The following is a 12,598-nucleotide window of genomic DNA, read 5'->3' on the forward strand; positions in this document are numbered from 1 at the left end:
TGATACATTGAAATTTCTGCTAATTGTTGAAGTATTTGTATGCAGCTTATACGCATGTCTCTGTAATCTATTCAACTCATGAAATCACTTTCTTTGGCAAAAGAAATGATTATTTAATTAATTTCAACTTTAGTCGAGAAACTGAAAACATGCACCAGGTTTGAACTGAATTTTGGATTCAGAGAATCACTAATTAATATATGTAATAAATATAATCTTTTCTTTTGCAGGTTATGTTGCTGACACTCCAAAGAATGAAAAGTTTGAGTTTTTCTAGAGTTCTGGAGAAGTAGATTCTAGATTACTCCCAAGAATCTTGAAACCAACATTTTGGAACCCTTTTTCTGCTTTTAGGAGATTATCCTGGTCACTACATACTAAACTTGCAGTATCTCCAGTAGTAACATGGTAGATAATGGGACACGTAACTACATTTCATCTTTCTATCTGGTTGATATTCCAGGGTTAGAAAAATTTCATAGCTGGATTGGCATCCCTGTCTGCCTCCTGCTTGTCCTGACCCTGCTGGGGAACTGTGTAATCATGGCTACTGTCAAGCTGGAGCCAAGCCTCCACCAGCCTATGTATTTCTTCCTCTGCATGCTGGCAGTGAATGACATGTGTCTTACCTGTTCTGCTGCCCTGAAGATGCTCGGCATCTTTTGGTTTCATGAACAGTGGACTGAGTTTGATGTCTGCCTAACACAGATGTATTTTATCCACATGCTTTGCGTTACAGAGTCAGCCATCCTAGTGGCCATGGCATTTGATCGCTATGTGGCTATTTGCACCCCACTGCATTATGCAACCATCCTGACCACATCCATGGTGACTAAACTCGGTCTAGTTGGCCTGAGCCGAGCTGTGCTCATGGTTTTTCCGGGTCCTCTTCTCATTAAGAGGCTGCCGTACTATACAAAATATGTCATCCCTCACACCTACTGTGAGCACATGGCTGTGGTGAAGGTGGCCAGTGCCAGCACACACGTTAACAGAGCGTATGGGATCTCAGTTGCCCTGTCAGTGACAATAATGGATCTGTGGCTCATTGCCATGTCCTATGTAAAAATCATCCAGGTAGTGTTCCAGCTGTCTTCCAAGAATGCCCACTCTAAAGTTCTGGGTACCTGTGCTGCCCATGTCTGCGTTATTCTTGTCTTGTACACACCTGCACTATTCAGCTTCCTAACTCAACGCATTGGCAAGAACGTCCCTCCAAGTGTCCACATCATCCTGGCCACTGTGTACCTCCTAGTGCCCCCCGCGGTCAATCCCTTGGTGTATGGTGTCAAGACCAAGCAGGTTCGTGATCGAGTGTTGGGTCTCTTCTCCATAAACATGAAAAATGCTGAATATTAAATCTTTTAGATAAATTTTATGATAGAATAGTCTAGCTCAAGAAATAATGGAGCACTGATCTTTGTTGTGACATTGTCCTAAATTGTTAGTTCTTAATTATGTTATTTTGAAGAGATTTATTATGTGATACAATATTTATGTATTGATCTTAGATTTTTAATTTTATTTGAATCACATATAATTTACCATTCCATTCAGTATCTTCAAATCTCCAAATTCTGGTTGAAGTTATACATCTGAAACTCATAATCATATATCTTACCCTGAAGGTCTTTATGTCTAGAGAGAGAAATATGCAGTATAATGTCATAGATTTAAAGACTAATTTCTGGGAAAAATAAATGCAACAATGTCAGAATTTCAGGGGAAAATATGAAAAAATCTCATAAGTAATAATTTTGCCAGAGAATTATGGTTAGAGGGAAAATTGATACTTTAATATGTGGAGCACTAATAAAAGCGGTAAGTATGCATTTACCTGAAATGGAGCGCTTGAAGCAGATATGTTGCCCTCAATATGAATATCTAACGCAGTTCTTCTGAGATATGGAGATTAACAAATTAGAAAAAATGAATCTATGTGAAGGAAAAAACATCCATCAGAGAACAGTCAAGGTAAAATGCTGATTTATAAAGTCTCAAATTATTCAATACATGGTTAATTTACAAGGAACTAGTCGTACTCACATGATTGGTGCTAAAATATTGAGCATAGAGAGGAAGTCAGCAATGTAAAAGGACACACGTGGTGCAAATTGGGAACAATCCTCATAAATGGACCTCCAGTCCTTGAAACGGAGTACTGTTATTAGACAGTGTGCTTAGATTAGATTTAACAGCATGCTGAAAACTCTAGGTAACTGTGAATTACTGAAAAGTAACACCATAATACCATCATATAAAATGCTTAATTAAAACCTAACAAGAGGCAGAAAAATCATTCTTCTAAATGTATCAAGTAAAAATAAGTTTGGAAAAAAATTAGAGCATACTTACATAATCTGTATAAAAACTGTACTCATTTTGTTTGTGAAAACTCTGGCTCTTGTTTTTTCAATGTATATTTAAAATCATTTATAAAAATGGTGGTTGAATAGGAATTAACATGTATGACAGAATTCATGAGTTCTGGTGTGGGTTTGGGGGGCATGGATCTGGGAGGGAGGGTCAGAATTTGAGTAAGAACTATTGTATGAAATGGACAAAAGCTCAATAAATTTTTTTTTAAAAAGCAAAAACGCATAGTGAAAAATAAAATGAATAATACTTGTATCTCATTAATAAAGTTAACATATTTTGTCTATTCATAAAAGAACACATATTTATGAGCTTCAAATATTTTTTTCTTTTCCCAATTTAACCATTAATGTATTACAATATCAAAAGAGTCTCATGCAAATATAATGAATAGTTGATATTAAACAACAAATGTGATAGAAAGTAATGCATTGGAGTATTAAAATTATGAGTATCAACGCATAGGTTATATGTAGTCATGGGAGAAATTCAATTCAAATACAAAAAATGTAACTTATGTATAGAGGTATTTGTTTTCTTCTATATGTTAATATCTATTATCTTGCCTGAAGGATCTCATTAAGAACTAAAACACTGTACTGATTAAAAGTGTTAAGAATAGATATTTTTGTCATGTTTTAGAGGACATGTTTTCAGTTTTCTCCATTTACAACAAATAATGACTATTTTACCTTTTATATTCTTCATTTCTTCATTATGTTGAAGTATGATCTTCCTATTCCTAATTTCATCTAAACGTAAAAAAAGATTTTATTTTTATTGGTGTGTGTGTGTGTGTGTGTGTGTGTGTGTGTGTGTGTGTCCCAATTTTGTGCTGATGCCCATAGAGCCCAGAATAAGGTATTAGATCTCCTGGAGCTGGAGCTCAAGTGGTAGGGGTGATGCTCAATGTGGGAACAGTCAGTGTCTTTCCAGTCACTTGTCAGAGCTGTTATCAGGAAGGCATACAGAATTATATAACAAAAATTTTCTCCACTCCTCATCATCTTTAGGAAAAGGAACGTAACTGTATTACATATTTATGGTAAAGGAAATAAGATAAATAAGACAACTTTGCGTGTTTTCTTACGTATCCAGAAAGCAGATTCATCCTACTGCCTACATTTCATAAGGATGGGAGATGCCTATGCATGTTATTTGGCAGAAGTAATCAACTATCTCACCAAGTTTTGAACCTTGAGAACTACTTTAGTGACCCAACAAGATGTGCTCAGTGTGTGCAATAGTGGCAGAAATATTATGGGATTGGATTTAAAGCCCACTCTACAATATGGAACTCATACTGATTACTGTTACCTTGGCCCTATACCCATGACTGGTTAGGTCATAGGCCCTAAAGTAGAGCCTAACACTATTATTCTGTTAGAAGGACATAATAATCATTAGCCTCCCAAGTTTTATCTTTATGGCATAGATCAGTACATTTCTCAATACCCAACAGAGAAACTTCTATTTGCAATAGATGATGATTAATTCAGAGCCCCACAATTGTTCAATGTGCAGAGAATAAGGGACCTGTGGAATGCTCAGCTCTAACTCTGACAACTATACCACACTCCCTCCCCACGCTTAGGCATCATTTTGGAAGTAGGGGTAGAATAATATTAAGAGCCCAAGGCAGTCGATGTCGGCATTAGAACCATATTATTTACTGGACATGCAAGTGATGTTGCACACAAACTCACAGAATTCCTAGTACATCCAGAATACCCGCAGATCAAGCCAGTAAAACCCCCAGCGTGGATGGGAGAGAATTTGGTGAAATACCACCCTTATCTAAAGAGCTATTGTCACTTAATAACTGCTGGGGGATGGACAGTAAATTTCCTCATGGAGATGACCTCCAAAATTGTGCGTTATGACCCAGTATGTGAATTTATACAGATGTCCGTCCATAGAGACAACTCTAATAGGACTGAGCAGGAGGCTGGGATGAAAAATTTTAGGGGATTAGGGGAAGAGTTGGACCAGAGGATATTAGGCTGAGCTCATCAAAGTACATTATATGCATGTATAAAATTCTCAAATAAAAAGTAAAGCCAGGTGTGGTGGTGCATGCCTTTAATCCCAGCACTCGGGAGGCAGAGGCAGGCAGATCTCTGTGAGTTCAAGGCCAGCCTAGTCTACGTAGTGAGTTCCAAGACAGCTGGGGCTACAGGGAGACCTGGTCTCAAAAAGACCAAAAAAAAAGTTAATATAATAGCATCAGGCAAGAAGCAAACTTCCCATTTTTTTTATTGATTTATTTTTATCTTTATGAGTATTTTACTTGCATGTATTTAACTGTATCCATTCACATATGCTAGTGAAGCCAGATGAGGGCATTGGACACTCTTGAACTGGAGTTATGGATATTTGTTAGCGACAATACGGTTGCTGGAAACTGAACCCAGTTTTTTCACAAAATCAGCCAGTACTGTGAAGCACTGAGCTAACTCTCCTGTCCTGACTATTTTTTTCTTGTAATGAAAACTTGACTAAACCATGTGCCTAACTGAAACATCACAGAAAGACATGTATGATGTCTCTTGTGATATGTGATGCAGGATTGTCCATTGTAGGAAAGCAAATAAGCACAAAGTTAAATAGAAAAGTTATTACTTCAGAATTATTACTTAAGATAGATGATGCTGAAGAAATTGATCCACAGTTAAGACCACTTGCTTCTCCTGAAGAGCATCTGAGTTTGGCTTGGAGCACCTTTGTTTGGAGGCTCACAACTGCCTGTTGACTGTAGCTCTAGGACATCATCAACCCTCTGCTGCCCTCCACAAGCAGGCAGACACACACACACACACACACAGACACACACACACATACACACACAGACATGCCCAAACACACACAGACACACACAGACACACACAGACACAGACACACAGACACACACACAGACATACACACACAGACACGCCCAAACACACACAGACACACACAGACACACACAGACACACAGACACACACACACACAGACAGACACACACACAGACAGACAGACACACACACAGACACACACAGACACGACACACACAGACACACACAGACACACACACACACACAGACACGCACAGACACACACAGATACACACAAACACACAGAGACACACAGAGACACACACAGACACACACAGACACACACAGATACACACACACAGACACACATACACATACACACACATACACACAGACACACACACATACACACACAGACACACACAGAGACACACAGACACACACAGACATACACAGACACGCCCAAACACACAGAGACACACACAGACACACAGACACACACAAACACACAGAGACACACACAGACACACACAGATATACACACACAGAGACACACACAGACACACACACAGAGTGCTACATAGTGATAACCATTTTAAAAAAAGAAGAAAGGAAACAATTTCAGGATGAATTCTTTAAAACATAAAAGAACAGTCATTAACATGCATTTGTTCATATTCACCAGATGTTGAATTACTATCCTATGTGGACCATGTTATAGCAAACATTGTAATGAATGTCTGTGATTTCACTTACAACGTTTCTAAGAGTTAGACGATTTCCTGGTATATGAAGTACTTTTTCAATGCATGCACTAGGAACTGCTCAGCATTTGTCAATACATCATCACATTTAATTGAAGATTTGAAGACGGTTTCAAACAAGTGTTGTTTCTGTATTCTGCGGAGGGTGGGTAGATTCAAGTTAATTTAGCAAGTTTAAATATATTGCATGAGTATTGTACATTATGCTGAATATAATCGACATTATGTATATTTTTAAATGGGTGGAGAGATTTTGAAAATTTTCACCTCAAACAATTAATTAATGCTTGAAAAATAACCTACAATGAACTGATTATGTTTTACAGTAGTACACTAATATTTTAACAGATATCTAAAGTTGATAAACATTTAGTTTTCCTTAATATGTGAATTTTATTTTTTGTTTTTTTAAATTGAATTTGTGTGTATTTCATACAGAATATCTCAAAAAATCTTAATCATTTGTATACCCCCATCCCCACTGGCACCCTCCCCAAAATTCCACCCTCTACTGAAACCCATATTCTCTGTCATCTGTGTTGATTATTTTATTATACAGTATTTTCAAATAATATTACTCAATATTGTTTCCCACAAGTAGATACAATTAGGTTTCAGTCAAAAATATCTAACAACTTAGAGTTTTCTATAACCCAAATAAAGAAAAACATGCATTCAGGCATTGAGAATAAATATGACCCCTCTGAATGATAATTTTTATTGCCAATAATCACAAGGATTATTTCAGAAGGCTTAAAGTTTCTTTACTTTTATTTCAGTAGAATTCCCAGTGTAGATTTCTGTGCTTCATGAATTTTGTTGCAATATAGAACAGGACTGAGGACAGGAGGGACCAGGAGGTAAACATACCTCATTATAATGTGCAGCACAGGTGGAATATGCTTCCCCAAGTGATGCATAAAAGACAGCCCCAGCTTGGGGACATAGACCAGCAGCACAGTACAGAGGTGGGAGACACAAGTGTTGGAAGCCTTGAATTGTTCCACTCCAGAGCCAATGTTAATTCCAGAGGCTGAACTCAGGTGGTCAGGCTTGGTTGAAAGTATCATTACTTACTGAGCCAACTCACTGACATTTATTTGATTTTTTTTTTCAAAAGTTCTAAAATTTAATTCTTTAGCTCTATCTGTGCTAAAGATAGAGAAGAATTTTGACTAAACGGCTCCATTGAAAGAAGTTATGCAAAAGTAAAAGATGTAACTTATTTATGTGGATGATAATTTCAACAATGTAAGATAAGAATCAGTAAAAGGCAGAGGAAGATGATCTCTACACGCTCAATACTAGGCTGGTCTACAGAATGATTCTGAAGGTCATAAAGAGAATATTGATTTCAAAGAGAATATCTGCCATGGACTCCAAAGTATTTGTACATTTTGTTCCAGTTGGTGGTGCTGAATTGGGGGAGTTAGAAGGTGTGGCCCTGTTGAAGGAAACACATCATTCAGCCATTCAGATTTCCCTTCCCTCTCTGCTTCCTGAGCCCATTTGAAGATGTGATTGATAGAAATTCTGTTGCAACCACCTTTGACATCATGCCTCCCCCGCCAATTCATGAGCATGGGGGAATCTTTCCGTCTTCTGGTATTTACTTCAATTTATTCTTCAATATTTCAAAGTTTCATTTTACAGGTTTCCTTGATAGATTTATTCCAATATATTTTGTGCTTTTGAAGTTATATTGAATGGTGTATTTTTTCCTTATTTCTTTCTCAGTATGCTTGCTCTTGGTGTATAGGAAGGTTATTGATTTGGGATGTTAATTTTATAGCCTGCTAACTGCTAATGTGCTTATTAGCTTTAAGCATTTTCCGATGGAGTCTTAAAGGATCTTTTATGTATAGCATCATATCTTCTGCAGATATTGACTTCTTCCTTTTCAATTTGTGTCTCCCCTTTAACTCCTTTATTTATATTATTGTTCTAGCTAAGACATTGAATAAGAGTGGGGAAAGTGGACACCCTTGTCCTGTTCTTGTATTTTGGGAGAATCTTTTGAGCTTTTCACCATTTACTGTGATGCTGGTTATGCTCTTGTTGCATAACCTTTTATTATATTGAGATATAATATAATCCTGCATTTCTAGATTCTCCAGGACTTTTATTGTGAATGGATGTTGAATTTTGTCAGAGGACGTCTCTCCATCTAATTTTCTGTTTATTAACTTGGTACCTCTTCTTTTTGTTAATTTAGCTAAAGGTTGTCATTTTTCATATTCTTTTCAAAGATCCTACTCAATTTTTTGTAGTTTTTCTTCCTTTATGTTTCATGAACTTCCACCATGATTTTATGTATTTCTTTTCACGTGATCTTTTTAATTGTTGTTTGTTTCTGTAATTCCAAAGAGTTTAGGTGTTTCACTAATTAATTGATGGAGATGTTTCCAATTTCCTGTTATGCTATACATTTCCCTTCTTTATTATGTTGGAATAAAATAGACAATAAATACACACATGGTTTTTCATTCTCATAATTTCAAAATTTTCATTTCTTGCATAAAATTTTTTGCCAGATCCCTACCATTTAGCTTTCAGAATGCTGAAAGGCTTTATGTTCACTACCAGGGATGAAAAGAAATTAAAATTCATACCTCTCTGTGGACCACACTAACAAATAACTTCACAAGATAATCCCACTGGTAGAACAGTGGCATGGAGATTATAGGAGTAACCAACTACCTTCTGATTGTATTTAAGGTCCACTCCACAATAGATAAGTAATATTGTGTGCCATTAATTTGGGCCCCAAACTCATGGTTGAATAGGTCGTAACCCTAGTTAAAGTCATCATACTATTATTCTGTTAAATAAAGCAATAAATAGCCCTGTCCCCCAGGTGGATGTTTCCTCCCAGGGGTGGGGCCTGCCACGGGGGCTGGACTACTGAGGGGCTGATGGGAACCATCTTGGAATGGAAGCTACAAGCCATGGGATGATGGGAGTGGGGGACGCCCAGAAGCCATGCCTACTCAAAGACAGAATGGGCTGACACTTATGAACCTGGGGGGAGATTGCTGGCCCTGAGGCCTGAAAGGATGCTAGCTGTGACTACGGGCATGGTCGGGTGTAGGCACTGGGTGCTCATTCTTTTGTAAGTTACTCCCCTCTCCCCCCACGATAATAGTAAATGCACATAAAGATACATTATATGGTTTGCCTGATAGCGCAAAAGACCCAGAGAGAAATTTGACCACAAACTGGTGTAGTCCTGCCTGGATTAATGTACCACAGCCTTGGGGATGTGGATCTCAGAAAGCAGTGCTGTTCCCGCTGCCTCTGTGGTGGGTCAGCTGGGCTCTGAGTCCCAAATCAAAGAGAGTAGCTAATCAAAACCCATAAGCTTAATGAGGTTAGCGACAGTTACATGGGTTGTACAATGGATTATGAAATCTGTAAGTAAAAAGGGGCCAGCTACACAGAAGGGTCAGTCACAGCTATGTTGTAAATATGGGGTTATGTTGTGGGTATGTGAAGATTTGTTAAAGGTTACCCAAAGGCTAGAAAATCTTTTACCTCCTCTGGACCCAAATGGAACACCCAGAGACAGAGCACAGCCACTTTGCATGATAAAAGTTGTGCCCAGGGTGGGAGCACTGAAAAGGCTGCATTGGCAGACCCAGGTGCAGAGCTGGAGAGAGAAAAGAGGTGTAAAGTCCAAGGACTCAGAGGAAAAGACAGATAATAGTAAAAAGTGAAAAAAGGTAACTGTGCTATAGCTAGGAAATATTCCATGCTAGAACTGTTAAAACTATGAAAAACGCACAAGCAAGCAAACCAAGAGTTCCTGGCCAAGTGGCTTGTGAGAGAATGGGGCATGGGAGCAAATGACATCAGACTAAGTCCTTCAGAAGCTTCATAGCTGAGTTATATAACCACCCATCTGCCCTTGCAATATAGGCTGTTCAACCTAGGCCAAAGTGGGGGAGGGGAGGAGCAGTTCTTAATGGGATGGCTGGTTGAAGGCATTAAAAATACATGGTGATCACCAAGGGAGACTAACATGATTAGCAGGGTCTGGAGGACTATAAAGGAGGGGCAGGCATTACTGAGAGAACTAGGCATGAGAAAAGCAATATATAATGTCCAGTTCAGTGGTCCAGATAAGATGGTGTTCACCAGAGATATGAAGGAGACCTTAATTCAACTGGGACTTCAAGAGTGGTATGGGGCTTTAATTGTTTTACTAAGCTCTTTGATGGGACAGGATCTTTGTAAAGTGAGAGAGGCTTTGGCAAATCTAAACGATTCTGACCAGCATGTAAAACATGTGTGTAAATAACAGAAAACCATATAAGAGATAGAAAAAAGATCAGACAGAAGAAATGGTCACTTGGATTACTCGAAGACAAATGTGGCAGGACTTATGTAAAGCTCAAATCCCCAGAGAAAAAATTGATAGAAAACCAAATTCAGTACTAAGGCTTTTTTGGAAGGTTTTAACCAGAAGAACAGTTTACAAAGGGCATTTGAAGAATATAAACTGTACAAGGGGTGGTTAAGAATCTCTAAGGATTGAATAAGATATGTTTCTTTTCTGATAAAGGTTATACTAGGGGTGGAAGTAGATTTCTCACCAAGTTCTTCCTCAGCAACCTGGTGTGGTCAATTGGAAGATGACAGATATGGCTTCAGTCAGGAGGCAGACCCAGGGCCTGCCTGACCCAGGGAACAAACAGCTGCAGCAGGGATTTGAGAAGCCCTCTGCCTCCTTAGCCCAGTGCAGGGTCAGGCAAATGGAGCCAACACCTGTAATTGTATCAAGAATAAAGGAATCCAAAGGGATAACTAAAAATGGTAAAGAGCTAACCAAATTAATGCCTCATACCCATGCTATGGTACATAACAAGGCTCTATGGAGAAAACAGTTAATACAAATGGATAAAACCTTTCCATGTTGTGTTAGACCTTGTCTATAATTGATTTAATATATAATGTTAACATTCCTTCGAGTGTTTTACAGATGTGAAACCCTTTTGAAAGATACCTGAAGAAGCAAAGGCCAGCTATAGGTGTAATATTCTTGAGAGTTTTATGTAGGTTGGGCAAGGTGGGGACAGAGACTCCCAAACTATACAACTGTTAAGAAAATCTATGGTACCAGGGGTGGGTTGCCCCCCATGAGGTGTTGGTCAGAGAGAGATCCTAGAGGTCCTCAAATTCACCTAGGCTATTACAACTAGAAAGGTCAGTAAGGCCATGTTTCTGAAGATACTGCATGTTGTGAGCATGGGAGAAAAAGAAGAGTTGGGGCTGGGACCAAGCCAAAGGAAACAAAACAAAACAAAACTCCATGCCACTGGATGGATGACATTCATATTGCCAGAAGGTGCTATCCAGATGGTTGGGGAAAAAAGGATACCCTATGATTCTACTCAACAATGGACACCACGTGCTGTACACTATGGACATGCCAAGCAATGCCTGGAAGTGCAATAATGGCTCGACCAACATACGTACAACTGACAGATTTCTAATTGGATAAGACCTGCTCCTAGGGGTGGAACACACATCTGGTGCTGTACACCAAGCCAACGCCTTGTGTTGAGAGTGGCTACCAGTCCTGGTGGGGAAGCCATCATGAGTATACTCTTTAATGAATATAGTACACCTACTGGGATATCTTCTAGGCATTTGTATTTACATTTGTGTTTGTTTAGATGTGTCTACTTCCTTCCATTTGTCTTTATAGTAGAAGAAACCCCACTGAGATAGATCAATGGCAATGGCCTAAAGACAACCAATGGGGAGGCCCAAGAAGTCACTATCTCCCCATAATACAAGAGAGATCATCCCACATCTGTCACCCCCTCCAAAGCTCAGGGACCTTAGTGGAAGACTGACGGGAAGACTGTAAGAGCAGAGGAAAGGTGTAGAGTGTCCCCCAGGTGGCTGTTTCCTCTGAGGGGTGGGGCCTGCCACAGGGGATAGATTACTGAGGGGCTCTTGGGAGCCATCTTGGAATGGAAGGTGTGAGCCGGGATGATGGGAGTGGGGAATGTGCAGGAGCTAGACATACTCAAGGACAGAATGGGCTGACACCTTGGGCGAGATCGCTGGCCCCTGAGGAGTGAGCGAATGCTAGCTGTGACTATGGGCATGGTGCAGAAACTGCTTGGGGTAGGCACTGGGTGCTCATTCCTTTGTAAGTTACTCCCCTCTCCCCACCCTAGGATAATAATAAGTGCACATAAAGATATGTTATATGGTTTGCCTGATAGCGCAAAACACCCAGAGAGAAATCTGACCACAAGCCTTAATCTTTTATCTTTTACCCATAGATTAATGCATTTCTCAGCCTGCTTAAAAAACTTCATTTTTGCCTTTGATGATGTTTAATACAAAAACCTACAAGTGATCATCATGCAGATGACAAGAGATTGTGGAGTGCTCAGATCTACATGTGACATCTATATCACACCCAGTTCCTCCAAGGCTCATGGATCCTCACAGAAGAGAGGATGGCAAGATTATAAGAACTAGAGGTAATAGACATCTACAGTGAAAAAATATTTGTCAGACATGGCAAGAGTGTTACATACATGAATTCATAGCAGCTTTAAGTGCATGCACAGTATCTGTAAGTGCATGACCTCCATGATAAGGCACCCCAAATTTAAGCGTGA

At 39.1% G+C, this 12,598-nt stretch overlaps 1 protein-coding gene across 1 annotated transcript; it reads left to right on the plus strand.

Moving 5' to 3' along the window:
• Window positions 1–405: 405 nt before the first annotated feature.
• Window positions 406–1,359, plus strand: LOC103732048 (olfactory receptor 52K1-like). Its single transcript, XM_008830569.1, has one exon. It carries the CDS (start codon window positions 406–408, stop codon window positions 1,357–1,359), a length of 954 nt encoding a protein of 317 aa, XP_008828791.1.
• The last annotated feature ends 11,239 nt before the right edge of the window (window positions 1,360–12,598 follow it).

The sequence above is a fragment of the Nannospalax galili genome, unplaced genomic scaffold (assembly GCF_000622305.1).
Source record: "Nannospalax galili isolate Female #2095 unplaced genomic scaffold, S.galili_v1.0 scaffold635, whole genome shotgun sequence".
NCBI lineage: Eukaryota > Metazoa > Chordata > Mammalia > Rodentia > Spalacidae > Nannospalax > Nannospalax galili.